The 23042-nt window shown below is 39.4% G+C and overlaps 5 protein-coding genes across 7 annotated transcripts; 2 read left to right on the plus strand and 3 right to left on the minus strand.

The window, feature by feature from the left end:
• The first annotated feature begins 208 nt into the window (after positions 1–208).
• LOC131436471 (EKC/KEOPS complex subunit LAGE3) lies at positions 209–679 on the plus strand. The gene is made up of 2 exons (XM_058605200.1): positions 209–366; positions 421–679. The coding sequence occupies exons 1-2, from the start codon at positions 344–346 to the stop codon at positions 677–679; spliced, it is 282 nt and encodes a 93-aa protein (XP_058461183.1). The 5' UTR covers positions 209–343.
• An 8-nt stretch (positions 680–687) lies between these two features.
• On the plus strand, positions 688–1507 carry LOC131436470 (uncharacterized). The gene has a single exon (XM_058605199.1). It carries the CDS (start codon positions 688–690, stop codon positions 1285–1287), a length of 600 nt encoding a protein of 199 aa, XP_058461182.1. The 3' UTR covers positions 1288–1507.
• On the minus strand, positions 1508–3822 carry LOC131436469 (nucleolar GTP-binding protein 2). The gene is made up of 2 exons (XM_058605198.1): positions 3074–3822; positions 1508–3009 (listed from the first exon to the last, which is right to left on the minus strand). Exons 1-2 carry the CDS (start codon positions 3662–3664, stop codon positions 1570–1572), a joined length of 2031 nt encoding a protein of 676 aa, XP_058461181.1. The 5' UTR covers positions 3665–3822; the 3' UTR covers positions 1508–1569.
• Positions 3823–14385: 10563 nt separating this feature from the next.
• On the minus strand, positions 14386–16683 carry LOC131433770 (uncharacterized). The gene has a single exon (XM_058600363.1). It carries the CDS (start codon positions 16681–16683, stop codon positions 14386–14388), a length of 2298 nt encoding a protein of 765 aa, XP_058456346.1.
• Positions 16684–17005: 322 nt separating this feature from the next.
• Positions 17006–22997, minus strand: LOC131436709 (uncharacterized). Of its 3 annotated transcripts, none has more exons than XM_058605578.1 (3): positions 22759–22997; positions 21514–21620; positions 17006–21440 (listed from the first exon to the last, which is right to left on the minus strand). In XM_058605578.1, exon 3 carries the CDS (start codon positions 20524–20526, stop codon positions 17296–17298), a length of 3231 nt encoding a protein of 1076 aa, XP_058461561.1. In that variant the 5' UTR covers positions 20527–21440; positions 21514–21620; positions 22759–22997; the 3' UTR covers positions 17006–17295. The 3 variants fall into 3 exon arrangements, with proteins under 3 accessions (XP_058461561.1, XP_058461560.1, XP_058461559.1); XM_058605577.1 differs by having other exon boundaries at positions 22691–22997; XM_058605576.1 differs by having other exon boundaries at positions 17006–20828; positions 20907–21440; positions 21514–22997.
• Between the last annotated feature and the right edge of the window lie 45 nt (positions 22998–23042).

Genomic DNA, 23042 nt, shown 5'->3' on the forward strand with positions numbered 1-23042 from the left:
TGAAATAATACCCGAAACTTTCGACTTTTAAACAGAATAGTGATATCAATGAAAATCTTTTTAATCACATCACAATAATCGAAAGAGAGAGTGATTAAAGAGAAACTGTCACTTGCTTATACGCCCCAATGAAAAATCAACCGGGAATTGTATTTGTTTCAAGTTTTCTATACGGATTAGAGAGATCTTACTTATGTTTGAGTAACTTTTCTTAAGCGTGTTCGATAGAATGAGCTGTCATCCTTGATAACTTAAGTTAAAAAATCCTATTTTTATGTTTGAACTTTTCAGACTATCTAAAAATAGCTGCCGTGCAATTGTACTTATATTCGTTTCCTGAATCATGTCGGATAATGAAATTGTGGTGTAAGTTCATTCAATAACTCTTAGGAAATACCCGTAACAGTTTTCACCCTACAGCTCTGTAGTGATTCCATTTCCGTCACATCGAGAAGCAGAAATCGCTTACGACGTACTCCGGATCGACGCTGAACCAAAACGTAGCTTCATCGAAAAGTCCCTACGGTTAGAGAATAATTCGTTATTGGTTGAACTACGTGGTCAACAAGCTAAAAACGTGCGGGTTGGAGTAAATTCATTTTTCGAATCGCTGCTTCTGTGCTGCGAAACAATTAATCAATTCGGACCGGTGGTATCTGATGAATATCATCATTATTAGAAACCAAAATGCCGGAACATACGCCAGCCCCAACCCCCTCGCGAGCTATCTACGGTTTCTGTTTGTTTCTGTTGTTTAAAACTTTGTTCATTCTCTACGTCTTGTGGGCATTTATTCCTACTCACATTTTGGACGGAATTGGTTTGACCTATCTTCCGGATAAATATTTTGCTTTATTTTTGCCAGTACTGGTGCTGGTGGCGGTAACGTTTTTCGCTTTCCTCGTGTACCCTTCGATGTCGCTGGCCATCATGCCAGATGTGGACGACGTGGCCACCATCACCGACCACTACGCGATTGTTCGCTGTCAGTATCAATTCCCAGATCGACAACGCTGCAGTCGGAAGATCGATCGACCCTACGGGGATAGTTGGGCCGTGAAACCGTTCTGCTCGCAGCATTCCATACGAGTGACGACCGCGAAGGATTTGCGGAGTAACGTGAGGATCTCCAATTATTGCGATTGCCTTGAGGAGGACCAATGTCTGCTGCGAAAAGAACCGGGACATCTGGCAAAACTGCGGGCTAAAAGTACGGTGCCGGCTGTTGCAGACTTGAATCTTGCGGATGTTAGTCGGGTTCTATATCGGAAACGTAGTCGAAGATAGTTGTACTGATGAAAAATATGAAAAAAATTCGTAAAATGATTAACTGGGGATATTTCGAAATACAACAGCTGAAGCGTTATGTCATCTTGATTCTGCATTGCGACAGATCGTGCCATAAGAAACTTGTTTAATCTATCATAGTACAGAATAAGGATCTGTGCTTATGGTTAGTGACAACACCGTAAAAGGACGAAGAGAATAAATAAGAACTTATAACAAATGTTAATAATGTTTTACTGTGGCTTCTTCAATTAGATCCCTATAATTCACAATAAATTCAAACTATTCAACGAACTTTTTGTTTCGGTTTCTGTTCTTAACGTTGTGGGTCTCGTAGAAGTTGCTACCGATCTTTTTCCGTTTGGAAGCTCTTTCGGCTGCTCTTCGCTGTTTGGCAGTCATTTTCGGCAACTTTGCTTCCTTAGCATTGTCTTCTTCCACAAGGAAACTGCCGCTAGCGGACATTGCCTTAGTCTTTTCCTTAGTAGCACCAGTTCCATTGGCAACCGATTTATTCTTGGCACTCTTGTGAACCAGTTTTCCTGCTTCTTCGTCGTATTCATCTTCAGAGTAAAAGTCGGAAATTCCAGATGAATCATCATCCATTTCTGTATTCTCTTGATTCTCCATTTTCCCTTTTTTCTTCCTTTTCGCCTCCGTTTTCTTCTCGTCCTTCAATCGCTCCAGCAGTTCCAAATCGATTTTATCAATCTCTCGAACATCCTCGTTTTCGAACTCCAGATTCACCTTGATCTTGCGGAAGTCTTGAATTTGGAACATTTCCTTTCCCTTTTTGATAGATTCGGGGATAGTTGGAGTTGCTGTCACTCCGGAGTACGTACTTTTCTGGTCTTCCGATGATGCTTCCTCGTTCGTTTGATTTATCATCGATTTCGGCATTTCAAAGCCTTCGGGAGCAACGTAAAACGGTAACCGACCGCGCTGCCAGTCATTCAGTACCATCTTAGCCAACGTTTGAACATCCGGCTCACCCTTCTTCAGCAGTTTACCCGTCTTCCGAGCTGCTTGCTCCAGGAAATCAATATGCGAACTCCACTCGGAAATTCCATACGTTCTGGTGAGATACTCTTTCCGAACTCGCCGTAGCACATCTTCGATGTAATCTTCCGGATTGTTGACAAGTTCTACCCTAACAACTCCCTTCAGCACTTTCTCCGTGTCGGTTTCTGCCGTCGGATAAACCACTCCCGGGCAATCGATCAGGAAAATTCGTTTCATCAAAGTTATATACTGCCAAACTTTGGTTTCACCGGCTATGGGAGCAACTTTACAAACCTTCTTGCTTCTCAAGGCATTAATCACCGAAGATTTTCCTACATTCGGATAGCCAATAAACCCAACACTTATCTGTTTTTTGTCCACATGCAACTTGCCGATTTGACGCAACAAATTTATCAGAGCTCCTTTTCCAAAAGGATGAGTTAGTGAAGCGTGAAATGCTATAGTGGGAAATTCCTTGCTGAGTAGCGCAACCCACCGCTGCGTCACCCAAATCGGAACTAAATCCACTTTATTGAGAATAAAGAATAGATGCTTGTGAGGTTTTTCCTTCCGTAGGAATCCCTCAATATACTTTGAACGAGTTCCCATGGGATCTCGCGCGTCCAGCACCTGCAACAAAACATCTGCCGAATCGATCACTTTGTGAAGTTCGTTCCAGATACGTTTGCTTTGACCAGCTGCGAATATCCATTCGCGAACCTAGCGGTAGCAAAAAAAATTTATAAAAGCGCAAACTAAACATTTTGAAGCCTTGGATTCTTACCTGATCTTTAACTCCACCGTCATCCCGTTCCAAATCACGATCCTTGCTGTCGTCATACCGATCGACAGATTCTTCTGCATTCCTTGTCAAATCTTCCAAATCACGTACTTTCAGCGATGGTCTTTTTCGTTGCTTTTTAGGTCCAAATGTTGTATCGAAACCCTCCGTGTCAAGCAGGTGCACTCGCTGGTATTTAGCTGTTTCATTCAGTAATGTGATCGGTAGATTCGTCGGTTTCATAACCACCTTGTAGGGATCACGAATCGCTTTACCCATTTCTTCCTGAAACTTTTGCAGCGAACTCTGCGAAATTACTCTTGAATTGGCGAACCACTTGGGTGATGGTTCGACCCGGGACACGGTCCCACTGGAAACCCAGCCCTGAAAGGGAGCCGGAGTGAGAATCTTGCCCTTTCGGTCACGTTTCGCCTTGAAGTTTCGGTACATTTGCAACCGCTTGATTGTGGATTTCGTTCGTGGCTTGGCCACCCCTTTCAGTCCTTCGGTTGAACGTTCCGGATTCATTGAGTGCTTCGACTTGTTAGTCGACAATTTTCGGGGTGGACCCGAACGGGAGCTCACTTTCGGCATAGTGGTGCAGCAGTAGATAGACGTAACTTACAGATGAATGACTTAATTGCGAGGATTGGTTCTCCAGAATGCTTGGTAATAACAAATACGAACTTGACAAAAATACGAGTACGAACGTTTTTGCTCGAAAACGTGGTAATATTTTGATTCGAACAATTCAGTCTGACAATCAACAATCCCTGCGGCTGAGCATAAATGTATGTTAATACGAAAGTACTTATATTTGGGTAAAATTGGTAAAATGGTCGCGTGTTTATGATAAGGGACAATAAACCACTAATCAACTCAAGAATTCGGTACTCACTGAAAATTTATTATAACAATATACGAATTATAAACACAGACTAACAGACAGGACACTCAAATTAGATTCTTCAATCATTTTAACGGTCATTTCAAATATTCCTTTAGTTGGGACAGTACACGCATATGTCATGATGTCGTCACGTTACCCTATCAAAAACATCCTGTCTGTCATCTAGACTGTGTTTATTTTTTTTATTTACCAACAGAGTTGCCATTTATACAGAATTACCTGTAATGTATTGATTCGTGTACATCCATGCGAATTTCATGCAGGATACAGATTTAATACATATTGCCAAAATTATATACATAATTGTGCTACTTCTCATCCCCCAACGCAATACAAAACGAACCCGTTTTGTTACAATATTTACTTGCTTCTGGTCTACCGTCACTTAATTTCGGATGAAAATTATCAACACAATAAAAAATAATCTAGATGAGCAACGTTGAGAAAAATAAAACCTTCCAACATCGCTAAAAGAGTTAAATATTTTATCAACTTAATCCAATAATTTATTGTGACGATTCATTTTCAAATATTATGATGAAATCCGGCATCCCTGCAAGCAGCTGATCGGTGTTGACAAACGAGGGGAAACCAACTAGTAAAAAAACTTTCACATAACACAAGGGGTGTACCGATAGTAAATAGTTCGCGCAGTACAATATAGGTGGAACTAGTGCATCACAAAAAATTATTTTTATAAGAATTTACTCATAGTGTCATGTCTGTTAGTCTGTGTTATAAACGTAAAATATAAAATCCCTTTGTGCAAACCAACTTGTCCGCTACGGGCAGATTTCCCCTCTGAAGGCTATGTCTGCCAGCCATTTTTGCCGGCATACTGCTAGAATTCCGACAAAAGTCTGGAAACAATGCAACAACTGTTTCCGGCAAATAATTTCGCTTACCGGTTATTAATGGTTCTGTTTCAGCAAGATTCTTGTCATACAAGATAGGCAAAACCGTTTTTGAATCGGCTCTACATTTTTAGCGCCTTAGTTTTATTTTTTCAATAAAGAGTGCATATGAAGGGCAATAAGTTATTGAAGTCGAATAAAAATAAAGAAAAACGAAAGAAGAGCGAAATAAACAAGATACGTATGGCGCGATAATGACGCAATTTCACCTGGATAATTTTGACAGCAGACGGAATACAGCATTGCATTCGAGCCATCTGCCATTCGAGCCTTCTACCGGTTGCCAGAAATCCTCACAAGCGGAAGGTTCACCTGAAGTTCCTCTTCAAAGCGGATGTTGTTAGGAATATTTTCGGAAAGAAACTTGGCATGTTGAAGCTACAATAATCATATTTTATACTTGAGACTAGATGGGAACTGATTCAACTCTAAGTATAAATGTTAGGTCAGTAATTGTGAACCTGTTGGTTCAGTAATAATGTAATTTTATTGACCTTTCGTTAATAAGCGTCGACTAGTTCCGGCAAAATGCCATCAAAACAATACATGTTAAGAAGATATGTTTAAATTCGGCAAATAATGATTTCTTGCTTCAATTAACTTTAATGCTTCGTGGGATGATGCAATAACAAACTAAATAAATTTTAGCAATAGTTTTAAGTAGTTTTTATTTTCTTATTTTAAGAATAACTTGATATGAAGCAAAATTGCTCAATATCGTTCATACTGTAACTTGATATTGTTTCAAACATAAACAATTATTGTCAAAGTTACTACGCATTTAGCAATCAGACGTTTGTTGTTTTGCTTCAAAAAACTGAAACTGACAGTGAACCGAGCTCATCGAGGGGTCCTATTCAAATGATACATAAGAAATCGCAGACTACTCTATCTTGAGTTTATCTTTGAAACAATCACGTCCATCGAAAATCCGTTGTTGAGTGATTAGTGTAATGAACTGAATCGCTTTAAAAGAACATAATTTCCTTAATATTAAAAAATCTTTACTATTTCGCAAATAATTTCACGAAATATTAACAGACATTGTGATATTGGAGACGAGATAGTACAGATTTTTTCAGTACGATGGGATTAACATTCTACAAATGTCTACGAGGGGGGAAGGAAGGTTAAAAGTACCAGATTCTGGTCTACGTGGTTTATGAATGATCCTCATGCGAATATCATATGAAGTCAAATCGACAACAATAAGGATGAGCTATCCTGCAAGACGTGACGTGGCGAAAGAATGACGCAATTTCGCCTGCAAAATTTTGATAGCTACCGGAATCTTGCCAGGCTTCTGTTGGCTGCCAGAATTTCTCACAAGCGGATTGCTTTTGTATATCTTTACCAGAAATGCCAGGTCTGCAGATTTGTCTGTAAATCTGTAGATTTCGTATATAGTGCTGCAGACTTTGTTTGTTGCGGACTTTTTTTTGCAGACTTTTGAAAATCGCAGACTTTCGTCAAAATTTAGCGTATCATACTTTATAGAGAAATTGTTGTCAGCAAGATATACTTGTTGACTGCAGACATTTTTTCGGATTTACTGACTTTTGCAACCCTGTCTGAAAATATTTAAAATTTTTACCTGGCATCTCTGATCTTTACTCTTTTGCGCTAGCGATACTCCCTACAACATCAGATCCGAATGTATTCCGAATCGGCGAGAAAATTTCATTCGGAATTCCATGTGGAAATCATAATGAATTTCGAATAAAGTCCAACTCCAGTGCAAAAACCGATTCCGAATGAATTTCGCCTACAAACGGTTGATTCGGAAATCTGTCGAAATTGAAAGAAAAGATACGGACTGAATTGTCAATTCGTTTTCTTCTTATTCTTCAGATTATTTTTAGTTTATTTCATCTCATTTCATTTTTAGTTTAAATTTTCAGTTTATTTTTAAACTTTATATAACTGGCTATATAAATTTAAATCTTCGAGTTTTTCGGATATACAAAGCTAGTAAATAACCAGTTCTTTTTAGAATTCCAGCATTGAAATTCGCTGGAAATTATGGAAAAGGCCTATCTTCGTCATATCAATGACATTCATAATGTTACTGTCAATCGGGTAGATCGAGCACCCAAAAACGAGCAGTCAATTAAGAATTCATTGCTCATTACATCATTACGATATTGTGGGTCAATGTAGACGCCCTCTCAGCAAGCGGTTCTATGCATTTTGTTAGTCGTTGAGCGCTTGTATAAGGACATACTGCACGAAAAATTCGTTCAGTTTGCTAGGTCGGTTTTTTGTTTTTTCTCTTGCAAAAATAGTGTCAAAATTAGATGTTACCTTCATATAGAAAGAAAATTTGTTGTTATTCTACGTGAAGTAGAAAATTTGTACAGGTATGTAGTGTTAGTTAAAAAAAAAGTGGAAAAAACTTCAGAAATTCTCCAGTAAAACTAGTCCAACGAGGCTCCAACTCTTCATATTAAAATGGCTCAACAATGGACCTCTGCCTGCCGGGTTTGTTCAACGAAAAATATGGTATTCTGTTCAACGGTCTATTTAAAATCGGCTAACGAAGGTCCCGTGTTTGCCTCCCGTTGAACGATTGATTGAACATTCATTGGACCAATGGTCCAGCGTATTGGACCAACGAAGGACCACCGTTGAACGTTTTTTTCTAAGAGGACGAAAAACTTGTTAGACCATTTCAACCAAAAGTTAAAATTTGGGATTCCGAATGAAAATTTCTCGCCGATTCGGCATTATTTCGGAATCCATTCGGATCTGATAATGTGGGCAGTTTAGCAACTGCCGGTGTGGAATCTTGTTATGATGATGGTTGCCAAATTACTTTTACTTACACTCCGGGGGATAGTCTTAGAAACGCAAACAAAAGCCTTCGTGCACGATTTGTCCGATTTTCGAATTTACTGGGTTCCTTTGAATATTTCTCAATGAACATTAGAAAAGGTCCCAAGTGCAAATGACAGTTTCTCTTGGTTTACTTTCTCTTTCAATTATTACGGCAAATTCCAGTAATGTCCAACAAATTCTACAGTGCATATCGGTATCAGAATCCCGTAACATAATTACCACGAAAATGTCACCAAAGCTCATTTTGGCAAGCAGCAACCTTTCTCATGTCCATTCAAGCTATAATCGAAAATCGGTATTTATCTGTACGATCCGTGAATTATCGGTATTTTAGGAGTACATATCTGTATTGCGGTATAGAGGTCAAATAACTGTACTAATACCGAGAAATCGGTATACCTGGCAACGGTGGTCTCATCCGTAATGTTGGCGCACGATGTAAAATACCCTGATGATCACGTTTTTCTATGTGTTAGTGCGGTTGTCATTTTATTTTGGAATAACAGAGAGACGTGAAGAAGAAAAAACATAAACAAATGACGTTCCGGGAGTTGCTTTTATGAAAATATTTAGAGTTGGCTCTGTTTGCGAAAATATTGAAGGTGAAATGCGGTGTTTTGTTCCGGGATGTTTCAATCGTTTTCATCACCTGCATTTGAATTGCCACCCACAGCACAATCACTCCATTATCCATAATAACTGTAATAGATACCACAGTGCGATCCGCCAAATCCTCCCTCCAACGAAATGAACAGAATCGGATGTGTGTAAAATTTTCTATATTTCGACGTTACCTTGAAAGCCCTTGAAGAAAAAATGTCCAGATTTTCAATTAGTGCCAAAGATTCGCCAGGCTGCGCGACAAATGGAGTAATTTAGAAGTGAAATCCCGATCTGAAATGGTCGTTTGTTAATGTTTACATGCTTGAATCCCGGCGCGCCATACTTAATTTCGTGAGAAAATTACCAACACAACCAAAACTGTCTTATCACGCCACCAGTGTATTTTACGTCGTGATGTTGGCGACAAACCAAAACGTTTAATCATTAGCAAGTACAAGTTGATGAAATCAATATTACTGCAGGGTGGTAGAAAAAGTGTTGTCAGTATCGTCGGTAACAATGTAGCTTGATATTGGATATTTTATTTTTCGAGGTATCTTTTCAAAATTATTAATTTCAATAGGATTTAAGTTCAATTTGTTTTTAAGTCCTGTCAATGCGGAAAGTATACGAGTTCATTTAACAATCACTGGATGATACAAAGAGAAAGCCTGAAATCACGAAGTGTGATATGGACGAGAATATTGATTGTGTTGGTTGAGAATAGCACCGAATCTTTGGATACTTCTGTATGTTATTATTTTTTCTCAAATAGAATAATAAGATTTCAGCTAGATCTTTACGGGTTGGGCCTCTATACGATAGGTGGGGAGATCTTTTTTTTTGCTCACTGAAAATGAAGCCCGGCAAAAATTTCCTTGTATTAGAGTGCCTAAACCAGAGTGACAACGTCTCATCTAGCGTTGCCAGGTTATTTTTCCAAAAATCAGTATTCGGCGCAAAATTATGTCTGTACCATATCGGTATCAGAATCCAGTAACATAAGTACCACGAAAATGTCACCAAAGCTCATTTTTGCGAGCAAAAAAAAGGTCCCCCAGCAACCTTTCTCATGTCCATCCAAGCTAAAACCAAAAATCGGTATTTATCTGTACGATCCGTGAATTATCGGTATTTTGGGAGTACATATCTGTATTGCGGTATAGAGGTCAAATATCTGTATAAATACCGAGAAATCGGTATACCTGGCAACGGTGGTCTCATCCGTAATGTTGGCGACAAACGAAAACGTTTAATCAGCAATGTTGGTCGTTTCGTTAGCTTTCCATTGTATTTGACAGGTCGTTTGCTCGTTCTAAACGAACAGTTGTCGTCACTCTGGTTATAGTCACTCTACCTTGTATCAGACCCTGTCAGCATGGAGCGAAATCAATATTCGGTGGCAACAATAAGGCGCTCCAGCTAGTGCTATCGTAACCAACATCTCAGTCCTTCGGGGCCATCAAAGCTAGCAAGTCAGTGAGAGCAAAGTAAACAAAATGAAGTAAAATACAACACTTCATTGATTGTGAAAGTCAGTATTACAATTTGGCAGCGCACGTTTCATAACGATATCACATTTATAATCAAACATAAAAAAATCAACTTTCACTGCTAAATATCATAGATATTTAGCAACAACGAACTTATATACTTCTTCGTTGTTTTCGTCTTTGCGGAAAAGTTGATGGTCACGAAAACATGGCGGCCTAGCAGGGACTTGCAATATTCAGTTCAGCAACGTCATCGCACGGTGTCACATTCAACATATCATGTCAATTGTATGGGTGCGCAGTGCTGCTATTTTGGCGCGCACGAATTTGACATTTCTCTCCCCTACTTCTGTGTACGAGATTCGATGCGGACTCGCCTGAGGGCGCCATGCTCGCAAAAAATGTTGTTGCGATTGATTTGTTTGGGAAATGTGAGAGCTGGATATCTTGTTAATATGATGTCTTTGCTTGTATATAGTAGATCCAGACCACGACGTAAAATACACTGGTGGCAAGTAAGACAGGTTTGGTTGTATTGGTAATTTTCTCACGAAATTAAGTATGGCGCGCCGGGATTCAAGCATGTAAACATAAACAAATGACCATTTCAGATCGGGATTTCACTTCTAAGTTACTCCAGTTGTCGCGCAGCCTGGCGAATCTTTGGCACTAATTGAAAATCTGGACATTTTTTCTTCAAAGGCTTGCAAGGTAACGTCGAAATATAGAAAATTTTACACACATCCGATTCTGTTCATTTCTTTGTTGGAAGGATTTGGCGGATCGCACTGTGGTATCTATTACAGTTATTATGAATAATGGAGTGATTGTGCTGTGGGTGGCATTTCAAATGCAGGTGATGAAAACGATTGAAACGTCCCGGAACAAAACACCGCATTTCACTGCCAATATTTTCGCAAACAGAACCAACTCTAAATATTTTCATAAAAGCAACTCCCGAAACGTCATTTGTTTATGTTTTTTCTTCTTCACGTCTCTCTGTTATTCCAAAATAAAATGACAACCGCACTAACACATAGAAAAAAGTGATCACCAGGTATTTTACATCGTGGATCCAGACATATCCAGATAAATTTTTGAGTTTTAACAGATTTTTGAAAATTAACCTGGCAACTCTGAACGAACCCTATCAGTTTTGGTTTTTTCCTAGCTGTCTGTTTTTTCATCGACAATCAGCGTTGCCAGGTTGCCAGATTTGTCTGGCAAAAGCCAGATTTTTCTAGTTTCGACAGACACTCAAACTAACCAGATCTTTTGCCAGATTTTCCAAATTTTACCAGATTTTCCAAATTTTCCCAGATTTTGTCAGATTTTGCTAGATCTTTACGGGTTTGCCATCTTTACGATAGGTGGGAGACCTTTTTTTTGCTCATAGAAAATGAAGCCCGGCAAAAAATTCCTTGTATATAGTACACTGAGCTAAATTTTCTTTTTCACATTATATGATATTCTAATGATTTTGCACTATTAGCATTTCCAATAATAGTTACAAGATGTGTTCAACATCATGTCAAATATATGAGATAATCTCATGAAACATAAAACTCTTCTTAACGTTATTTTTACAGGATTTCCATATAACGAATGAAATTTCCAGTCTGAGTCAAATTTATTGGCGCGTCTTATAACAATTACTAGATATCCGCAAAACATACATTGGAACAATTTATGAAGCGCATATGATATTCACTTCGAATTTATTTATATAGGTTCATATATACCATATGACTAGTTTTATAAAATTTATTTATTTATATATATATATATATATATATATATATATATATATATATATATATATATATATATATATATATATATATATATATATATATATATATATATATATATATACACTGAGGTCTTTTTTTATGCGGTCTTTTTTTATGCGAATTTTCAGAGTTATGCGGTTTTTTTTATGCGAAGTTTCAGAGTTACGCGGTTTTTTTTATGCGAATTTTCAGAGTTATGCGGTTTGCCCTTCTGCGGTCTTTTTTTATGCGAAGTTTCAGAGTTATGCGGTTTTTTATGCGAATTTTCAGAGTTATGCGGTTTTTTTTATGCGAATTTTCAGAGTTATGCGGTTTTCTTTTATGCGGTTTTTTTATGCGGTACGTAAATTCGCATAAAAAAAGATATATATATATATATATATATATATATATATATATATATATATATATATATATATATATATATATATATATATATATATATATATATATATATATATATATATATATATATATATATATATATATATATATATATATATATATATATATATATATATATATATATATATATAACTTTCAATGGAGGTCATAAGAATAGCAGATAATTGCCAACTACTACTTTTCTTTGAGGATTCAAGCTTTACTAGTATTCCATTCGGTAAGGGAGCACCTCATGATATTTGCGAAAGAGAAGTGAGATCCCGAGACTGAAAATAAAAAAATGAATCTTACTAGACAGATAGAGTAATGAAATGTACCGGATATATATTTCATGGTCCGTTAACGCATATCCTTGAACGAAGTTGGATGAGCTGTCTTGTCAGCGATTTAAAATTACATTGAGATGCGGAACCACAGACTAACAGACAGGACACTCAAATTAGATTCTTCAATCATTTTAACGGTCATTCCGAATATTCCTTTAGTTGGGACAGTACACGCATATGTCATGATGTCGCCACGTTACCCTGTCAAAAACATCCTGTCTGTCATCTAGACTGTGTTTATTTTTTTCATTTACCAACAGAATTGCCATTCATACAGAATTACCTGTAATGTATTGATTTGTATACGTCCATGCGAATTTCATGCAGGATACAGATTTAATACATATTGCCTAAACTATATACATAATTGTGCTACTTCTCATCCTCCAACGCAATACAAAATCGAACCCGTTTTGTTACAATATTTACTTGCTTCTGGTCTACCGCCACTTAATTTCGGATGAAAATTACCAACACAATAAAAAATAATCTAGATGAGTCACGTTGAGAAAAATGAATGGTTACCTTCCAACATCGCTAAAAAAGTTAAATATATTATCAACGTAATCCACTAATTTATTGTGATGATTCATTTTCAAATATTATGATGAAATCTGGCATCCCTGCAAGCATCTGATCGGTGTAGACAAACGAGGGGAAACCAACTAGTAAAAAAAACTTTCACATAACACAAGAGGTGTACCGATAGTAAATAGTTCGCGCAGTACAATATAGGTGGAACTAGTGCATCACGTAAAATTATTTTTATAAGAATTTACTCATACTGTCATGTCTGTTAGTCTGTGGCGGAACTTCCCGAAAAAAATGGTCTGGAGTAGTTGATGAATATCGAGGACACAACTATTCACGACTTTCATCGGATTTCCATATAAATTATATGGGATATTTTTATAACTTTCATTATGATAACGTCCATTTAGATTTGACGTACACATTAAATAAAGATCATAAGTTTCCATATAATTTCTATGAATTATATTCTACATATGATTCATATGACAAATCTAATGAATATAAATAAGATTTTCATTTCAGTGTAGACCCAGACAAATCCACACTCAAAATAATAATCATATTATAGTTACGTGAAAAGTTATGTGAATATTTTCCACCCTACTTTTCACGTAGGTTTTAATGGACTGGCATTTAAAAGCTGTTTAATGCATAATCCAGTAAAAGTTACGTGTTTCATAGGTAAAATGTAATGTACTGTTCATATCACATTTATCTATGAGTTCATAGCAAATTTAGATACCAGAAAATTACTATTTTATATATTGGTTGCAGTCAAAAGGGAGATTTCAGATTTTGATATATATATCTATGAAATGAAAAATGCCATGAAATATAAAACATTTATTTCATAAAATTGTCATATAATTCCTGTTAGCGAGGGCTAACGACCATAGAGACTTCCGAAACGATAATCCCGAAGAAATAAAACACCTGTGATTATATTCAACGAAAGATTATAATTTTCCTGTGGAGGAATCATGATTTATGCTGTGAGTTCATGTGTATATATAAATATGTAATTTTTCTTACGTTTAGTATCTCCGAACTGATCAATTAGTAGTTTGCGGTTTGTTATATGTCACGCCTGCTCTGTTAAGGTTAGGCTCGTGCAACTGATCTTACGAATCTAAAGAGTTAATTCTACATTTATTTTCAATCATTCAAATTTCAATCAATTCAAACATATATAATCTATTGATCGTACCTGATTAAACGAAAATTCAACTAGCTTTATATAAACTGTTATTCACTGCCAATTACTCGAAACTGTGGCTGGACTATTCTTCTCAAAAACAGTAATTATAGTATAGCTTTCATCTAGTCTCTCTTACTTCCTTTCGTGTTTACATTCCAGTGTAGCCAGTGTAGTTTATTTTCAGGTTTGACCAAGTTTCGGGGGGCCCGCAATCGAGCATTGCAAAGTTGGTTTACTCACATGAAGGTGCGCTTAAGTATTCACGCCACACTCCCCCCAGGTACGCTGGACACCAGTTCGCTTACACAACGTCGCGCCGCACGTCTAGTATGGCCAACTTGGCAACTGGTCGTTCATAAATGCCGGCCGAAGTCCTTACAGTCGCTGATCTTGTTAGACCGTCTCGGCCCGGTTGAGTGCAAATAATTCTCCTCTTTGGCCAGCAGCTCCTAGGCGATTGCGGGTCCACAATCACTACAACATCATCCGGCTGGATCGGTTTCGTGTAGTTGAACCATTTCGTACGACGAGTTAATTCTGGCAGATAATCAGTTACCCAACGTGTCCAAAAACGATTTGCTTGAACCTGAGATAATCGCCAGCTTTGACGAAGCACGGCATCAGTATCGACGATAGTGCTTAACGGTTTAACTCCGTTGGATGATCCCAGCAGGAAATGATTCGGGGTCAAAGCAGGCGCTGAATCATCGTCAACAGGAACATGTGTCAACGGTCGAGAGTTTACGACATTTTTAACTTCTGTTAACACGTTTCGCAGAACTTCGTCACTGAGCTTCCGAGCATGCAGAACTACCATCAAGTTCTTTTTAACGCACCCAATCAGGCGTTCCCAACTCCCACCCATATGAGGACAAGAAGGAGGTAGAAACGTCCAGCTAGTTTCCGCGTCGGTGAATTCTCTCATCAATTCTTCATGGTTGATAGAACCTTCTGCTTCTTTGATAACACGGTTTGCACCGACAAAATTAGTGCCACGATCACTGTAAAAGGTTCTCGGTTTACCTCTCCTTGCCACAAAATTTCTAAGTGCCATTATGCACGAGTCAGAACTAAGTGAGTTCACAACCTCGATGTGAATCGTCCGAACTGTGAGACACGTTGCCAGCATCCCCCAACGCTTTTCTGCTCGACGTCCTATGACGATCTCGTACGGTCCGAAGAAATCGACGCCAACATGCGTGAAAGGGCGCGTGAAGGCATCCAGGCGTGCTGATGGTAAGTCGGCCATGATTGGAACTTGCGGGAGTACTCTGTAGTTCATACATCGCTGACAGTCTCTTTTTACTTTGGAGTATGTCGCACGGAGTTTGGGAATGCTGTATTTCTGGCGAATTTCGTTAATCACGGTCTCGTGATTCTGGTGGTGATATTTTTGGTGATAATGTGCAACGATCAACTTGGTGGTATGGTGGTCACGGGGCAGAATTATCGGATTCTTTGCATCCTCTGTAGCGTAGTCACAGGCGGCGATGCGGCCTCGCATTCTCAAAATCGAATTCTGGTCTATCCACGGTGATTTCTTATAAATTGAACTTGTAGTGGGAATCCGCGCTGTAAAACGCTCTAGATCTTGCTGTGATTGTTTTAAGACGGTAATTTCGTCTTGATAGGCCTCCTGCTGCGCTTGACGGATTAAATAATGAGCTGAGGAAGATATTTCTTGGCTTGAAAGTGGCCCAACCACGATTGAACTTTTCTTGAGTTTTAGTTTGCAATTTTTCACAAATCTGCGTACCAGAGCAACGACATTAACTAACCGATTCCAAGAAGAAAAGTCGGTAACGCATACCGCGGGCACTGCTGCGACAGAGTGAACTAATACGCTCGGACGTAATTCTAGCTCTGTAGCCAACGAGTTCTTACACGAAACCGGCCAACATTCGTCTGATTGATAAAGAAATTTAGGGCCGTTAAACCATCTGGCCTTTGAAGTCAAATCAGGAACCCCTTTCCACTTGGTCCCATCGTCTGCCACGTTTAAATCGGTAGGAACGTATCTCCATTCGCTCATCTCTGTCGTCTCCAGTATTTCACTAACTCGGAATGCCACAAACTGTGAATAACGGCGGTGATCCGACTTGATCCAACATATTACGTCCTGTGAGTCTGACCAAAACATTTTTCGAGAGAATTTGATAACAAGAGCTTCGGAAACTGATCGAGATAGTCGCGCACCCACTAACGCTGCTTGGAGCTCAAGTTTAGGCGTTGACATATACTTTAATGGAGCGACTCTAGTTTTCGCGGCAACTAGTCTACACTCAACAATGCCGTCCTGAACGACGCGCAAATAACACGCTGCTGCAATGCCATTGTCGCCAGCATCTACGAACGTGTGGAGCTGAATATTTTCGCCAACAGCATCTGTGTGACTGAAGTAGCACCGAGGAATACTAATTTCTTCGACTCTTGGAAGCACTTGAAGCCATCTCTGCCACTTTTCGAACAGTGTGTTGTCGATTTGGTCGTCCCAATCAATTCCGGCACGCCAAACATCTTGGAGGATAACTTTTAAGTACATGAGAAAATGTGCGATCAAACCAAGAGGATCGAGAATAGACATCAGAACACGCAGCATATCCCTTTTTGTTGGATGAATTTCACCTTCTAACAGAGCACGACCATAACGATTCCAACCAATCTTATACGTGAATGCCGATGCCGAGAACCTTTTCTGTAGAAAATTCAGGAGAGAGGTCAAGGCTCTTCACCTCCGTCCGTTTCTCTTGTAACGCCTTAGTAACCTGTTCGGAGTTGCTTATCCAGTTACGGATCTCGAATCCGCCATCGGCATGTATTTGCTTCACCTGTTTAGCGAGTTCAATTGCTTGTTGATGCGTCGCAACACTAACTAGCATATCGTCGACGTAGTGACGTTTCTGGATCACTTCAACAGCATCTGGAAACTTCGCTATGAATCGATCGGCGTTTAAATTTTTTATAAAATCCGCCGTACTAGGGGAGCAACACGCTCCGAACGTCATGACCTTTAGGATGTAAACAACTACTTCACCGTTATCGTCGTTCCAGAGGAAACGCTGACATTGCTGATCTTCAGCTCGTATAAGAACTTGCAAAAACATTTCACGTACGTCTCCGGTCAGCGCGATCTTGCCTTCCCGAAATCGGATCAGTATGTTGAACAGATCACAGAGCAAATCAGGCCCTTTCAATAGAACCGAGTTCAGTGTTACTCCGTAGGCTGCTGCAGCCGCGTCCATACCATACGGATTTTCCCAGGTTTGTGGATATTAGTCACCGGGAATATTGGCAAATACCAAACTCGCGGGAAAGCTTGATTTAGTTCTTGCTCCGTAAGTTTTCTCGCGTATCCCTTTGTAACAAGGTCGGTGATTTTTTGATTCAGAGTTTCAGCCAGTTCTGGATCCTTATCCATCCGTTTTTTCAGGCATTGCAGCCGCCGTAGAGCCATAGGATAGCTGTCTGGCAAACGAACGTTTTCATAGCGCCTCAACAGGCCAGTTTCATAACGATCTCCTTTGAATACGGTACAAGTTTGAAGCAATGATCGTGCTCGCTCGTCCTCTGCAGAGAGAAGAATTCTTTTCGGCTGAGTAACACCAAGACCATCGATTGTGAAATATTCTTTCATCGCTTTGTGGAGGTCTTCATCCGTTGATGATTTACAAGAACACACGTGGAATACGGAATGTACGAGGCTTGAAGCTTCGTCTGAATTGCCCCCTCCGCACACAGTCCACCCTAACCGGGTTTTAACGGCTACTGGCTGATGTGGAGCTCCTTCACGACTCTTTCGTACTAAACTCAAATGTTGATGCTTGATTCCAATCAAAATCCTTGGACGAATGTCTCGGTACGAAGCAATTGGCAGGCCACTGAGATGTGGGTACCGCGTAGTTAGCTCTTCTATATTCATAGTTTGCGGGGGAAGAAGCAGTTCTTTAACTGTGCGTACACCGTGTAAACTATACCTCCTAAACGGCTCATGTTTGGAGGCTACTTCCAGTCGGACACTCCTTGAACAATCCTCACGGCGTGTAGCTCCTCCTGTCCAACGTAAACACAAGGGCTCTATATTTCCTTCAAGTTGTAAGTCATCTGCCAAATCGCTATCAAGTAGTGTAAGCTCCGATCCGTCATCAAGAAACGCAAATGTTTGAACTGAACGTTGCTTTCCATGAAGCACTACCGGTAAATAGCGGAATAAAGCGTTGTTAGATGAAACCTGATGAGTGTGACATCCATGTTCCGATGTAATAGAGTTTGATTTGGGAAGATCGTCACGCTTAGTTGGAGAAATTTGATCACAAGAATTCGAAGAGACTGCCTGGTGTTTTAGTTTGCAACCGTTCTTGCCACACATCCTGGTCTGACAACCTCCTTTATGCTGACGTAGGCATCTACGGCAAAGCCCCAGGTCTCGAACGGTTGACCAACGGGAATCACGACAGAATTCTAGAAATCGTCTGCATTTGGCGATCGACTTACAATTTCCTTTGCATACCAGACAACAATTGGTCGGTGGTTTCGCGTTGGATAACACTGCTGGCTGATGATCTGGAGACAGCTGTTCAGAATGCGCATTGAGATATGAGTTACTTTTTCTGATTGCTCGTGAGTCATTGCGTGTATTCTTGATTTCAGGAATGATACTTGAGAATGTAACTGCACTGGCTGCTTCGGCAAGTGAGTACAACCAGTTACTGAAGGATGGAAGATTGATTATGGGAAGCGACCGTCTGTATTGGGCCCAGTTTAATTTTATTGACGCTGGCAGCTTGTTTACTAATTGATGAAGAAAGGTTACATTATAAAAATATTCTTCGAGTCCGCAAGCATCGACTGTAGCACAGAAGTTTTCAACGTTGACGGCGAAATCCACGAGAGTTTCGAGCTTGTCCTCCTTTAGAGCTGGCATAGAGTTGATCTTGGACATCATCGAATTCACAATTACCTCCGGTTGCCCAAAGAGCATCTTTAGCGTAGACATTACACCGTTTACATTGGAAGGATGCATCAATCTGCACCTTACCGCTTCATAAGCGCGGCCTTTGAGACAGCGTTGAAGCCGGACAATATTCTCCTCGTTCGTGAACCCGCACATTGCTGTCGTACTATTAAAGGTGGAAACGAACAATGGCCATTCTTCAGGATTTCCTGAGAACGTAGGCAAATCTTTAGCAATGGCTTGACGAGCGGCTAACTGTTTACGAGAAATAGATAGTGATTCATCTTGCTCATAGCCATCGGAGTGACAGTTACGCATTGATGATGGATGGGGTACATTCCGTTGCCTGTCCGACGAATAATCCAATCCACCTCGGTACTCTCGATTTGAGATGCATCGTGAATCCTGACCATCTTGCGATAGTCGCGAGTTATTTGGATGAAATTCCCGTGGTGCTGAATTCATTATTAAAGGCGACGTTAAATTAGTTGGATTTGCTGGCGGATTATGTTTTTGCGCAATCGAAATCTTTCGAAGGTGGCATACACTCAGATTCAGTTGCCTACGGGTTGTGTCTCGTGGGTGGTTTTTGCTGGAAGTCACATTCAGCGTGATGTTGCGGTTCAGACACGACATTGAAGACGACGGTGCAGGAAATGGATCTGGGGGACCCGATTCGTGTGATACAGAATAATTGCTAACATTATCTGGAGTTACCTGTTGATATTCTTCCGGCAGCCAATTATCCTCCCCAGGTTCCGATGCTGCTTTGATTGAACTGCTTTCGCTCATAGCCTGCTCGAGTAATTGATACTTCCGTTCCAGAAAATCCTTCTCTCTTCTCGCTTCCTCTGCTGCGATCACCCGTTGGCGCTCAGCTTCACGTCGTTCCACTTCTCTCATGTCTTCTAATCTCTGTATTTGCAGTCTTGCAAGTGCTTGCGACGAACGGCTAGACGCGACAGATGGAGCTCCACTAACTATCGACTTTCGCAGTTCTGTCCACATCCGAACGGCGTCAACTGAAGTTAAATCGGCTTTCTGCTGTCCGGCTGTTTTGAATGAATGGCTTGGCAATGAAACATCTACTGGTTGATTTTTATCCGAACTATCCAGCTGATGCTTATGCTTTGGCAATATTTTTGAAGATGGTTTTTGAGTGGTTCGCTCCCGTGCATTTTTATCACTGTGATGAGAAACGTTAACAGTCGAACTTGTTTCCTGAACTCCGTTTGCGTCAGTGCATTTGGAACATCTCCAGGGAAAATTCTCGATTTCCTGCGTAACACCTACACAATGAAAATGGTACCATTTAGAGAAACTATCACACATCACCATCTCATCCGTATCTAGTTCACGGCACGCCCGGCAGGCTTGACCGAATATGGTTTCGTTTGCATCTTCCGTCACTATCGTTTGCACATCACCGTTCGCACCTTTCCCGGCGACCTTTTTATTCGACCGTTTTGAGCGTAGTTTTCGACTTGACATGACCGTTCGCTTGGTTTACTTATGTAAACGAAAATTATAAATTGTTAGCGAGGGCTAACGACCATAGAGACTTTTCCGAAACGATAATCCCGAAGAAATAAAACACCTGTGATTATATTCAACGAAAGATTATAATTTTCCTGTGGAGGAATCATGATTTATGCTGTGAGTTCATGTGTATATATAGATATGTAATTTTTCTTACGTTTAGTATCTCCGAACTGATCAATTAGTAGTTTGCGGTTTGTTATATGTCACGCCTGCTCTGTTAAGGTTAGGCTCGTGCAACTGATCTTACGAATCTAAAGAGTTAATTCTACATTTATTTTCAATCATTCAAATTTCAATCAATTCAAACATATATAATCTATTGATCGTACCTGATTAAACGGAAATTCAACTAGCTTTATATAAACTGTTATTCACTGCCAATTACTCGAAACTGTGGCTGGACTATTCTTCTCAAAAACAGTAATTATAGTATAGCTTTCATCTAGTCTCTCTTACTTCCTTTCGTGTTTACATTCCAGTGTAGCCAGTGTAGTTTATTTTCAGGTTTGACCAAGTTTCGGGGGGCCCGCAATCGAGCATTGCAAAGTTGGTTTACTCACATGAAGGTGCGCTTAAGTATTCACGCCACAATTCCAATGGCTTAAAAAGCAACTAATAACGTCGTGGTATCTCAAATCGACAAGCCTCCAGAAATCGTTTTTGTTGTCACTGCCATCCAACCGAAGCTGAAGTCGAGATCCAAGAACTCCCACAACACTATCGATGCAGGTTGAAGTCGCATTACATGGTTCCAGTGTCTCTAGCTTCATACCGACGGCCTGTTTGAAGCATTCGGCAGGAGCGGGTAAACTTCCGGACTCACGCAGGCACTCGGTCCAGTTGAACACATGGAAACTTTCATACTGAAATGGTCCGGTCGATGGAGTAAAAAATTTCAATTAAATAACTTTTCTCGCAAATATTTACACTACTTACACTTCGAGGGCCACTGCTCGCCATTTTCAAAATCGAGTTTTTCACACTGAAAATTCACGTAGATTGTTTGACGTTTGGTCAATTCACGTAAACCTTATGTGATGACTCTATTCATTTTAGGGGATGTTCGTATAACATTCATTTTCGTCAAGTAAAATATTCAATTTGACATTTGAAACCATTCTACGTGATTTTTCAAGTGAATCGAACGTGAATTTTTATTTGAGTGCAGATAAATTTTTGAGTTTTGACAGATTTTTGAAAAAATAACCTGGCAACTCTGTCGACAATAGTTGATTGGATTACAAAAAGTAATTTGTAGGTATTAGCAATACTATGTGAAACAAATTGTCGATATTGGTAAAATTTAAAAAGAATCGTTGGGTTGTGTAGTGTATCTTGAAAACTGTAGCGAACGGTAAGTACACAGTTTATTTTTTCGAGAAGGGAAGGTCTAACTTCCGGTGTGCAGGCCGGTTCGCACTAGTGCGACGAAAATTTGTGTATTTCGAGGAAGTGAATCAGTGTGGCGACGCCGCGAAACTATCATCGGGAGTCACTGTAAAACTTTACAATCAAAAATAATAAAATAATCGAAAATAACCATAATAACATAACCTCAACGGGTGAGATAGATCTCTATAGGTCTCAGCCCCGTCAAGTGTACACACCAGCAAATAAAAAAAGGGAAGGCCTTGTCGATCAGCATTTGATTTTTTTTATGACAAGAGTAATGCGCTGCTAACCTAGAATTTATTTCTACTTGAATTACCAATTCTATTTTCAAGATTTGAACTGCAAACATATACTTCCGGTAACTACCGTAAGTAGTACCTGCTGTATCGACGATCAGAGTAAACATCGATCTAGCAAGCTAGTTGAAAATTTTGCTTAGTGTCAATGTTGATTACATCAAATTCCGGTTGGTGCATTGGTTTTTTGTCAACAATATTAATGTTTAATTATCTAAAAATTTGATCTTTATGGCTGTAGAGTAAATCAAAACTCCTACGAACACATTGCGACTCATTCATTTAGTAATCACTGGGCGGATTCAGATTGCTTCTAACATGCAATTGTCAGAACTGAGCTTGGTTCACTCCAAAACAATAGCTTTGTCGAACAGAATATATTTAAGCCCTCGATTCGATCACTATTAACTGAAACTGTAATCTACCTTGAAAATGATTGAAAGACACTAAAATAAACATGAACACGATAATTTCAATAATATAAAATTAATACATTATTTCGCTTGTATCGTAAGACGGAGCTTCTTTTATTACAAACATATACTACATCTTTGCAATTAACAGTATACAGTACTGAAATGCGTCAATCTCACGCATGCATTGCAACCGGTTTGGATTGTGCATTGGATTTCTCACTCACATTTCGACGTGAACATTTCATAAGGGCACATAAACCAATGAGAGATTCTCTTTGTTTACTTTCTCTTCAGTAAATAACACCTACATTTTCACGTTCACTTACCAAATTTGCATATAGAATGAAAGAAAATATCTCCA

The sequence above is a fragment of the Malaya genurostris genome, chromosome 3 (genome assembly GCF_030247185.1).
Source record: "Malaya genurostris strain Urasoe2022 chromosome 3, Malgen_1.1, whole genome shotgun sequence".
Classification (NCBI taxonomy): domain Eukaryota; kingdom Metazoa; phylum Arthropoda; class Insecta; order Diptera; family Culicidae; genus Malaya; species Malaya genurostris.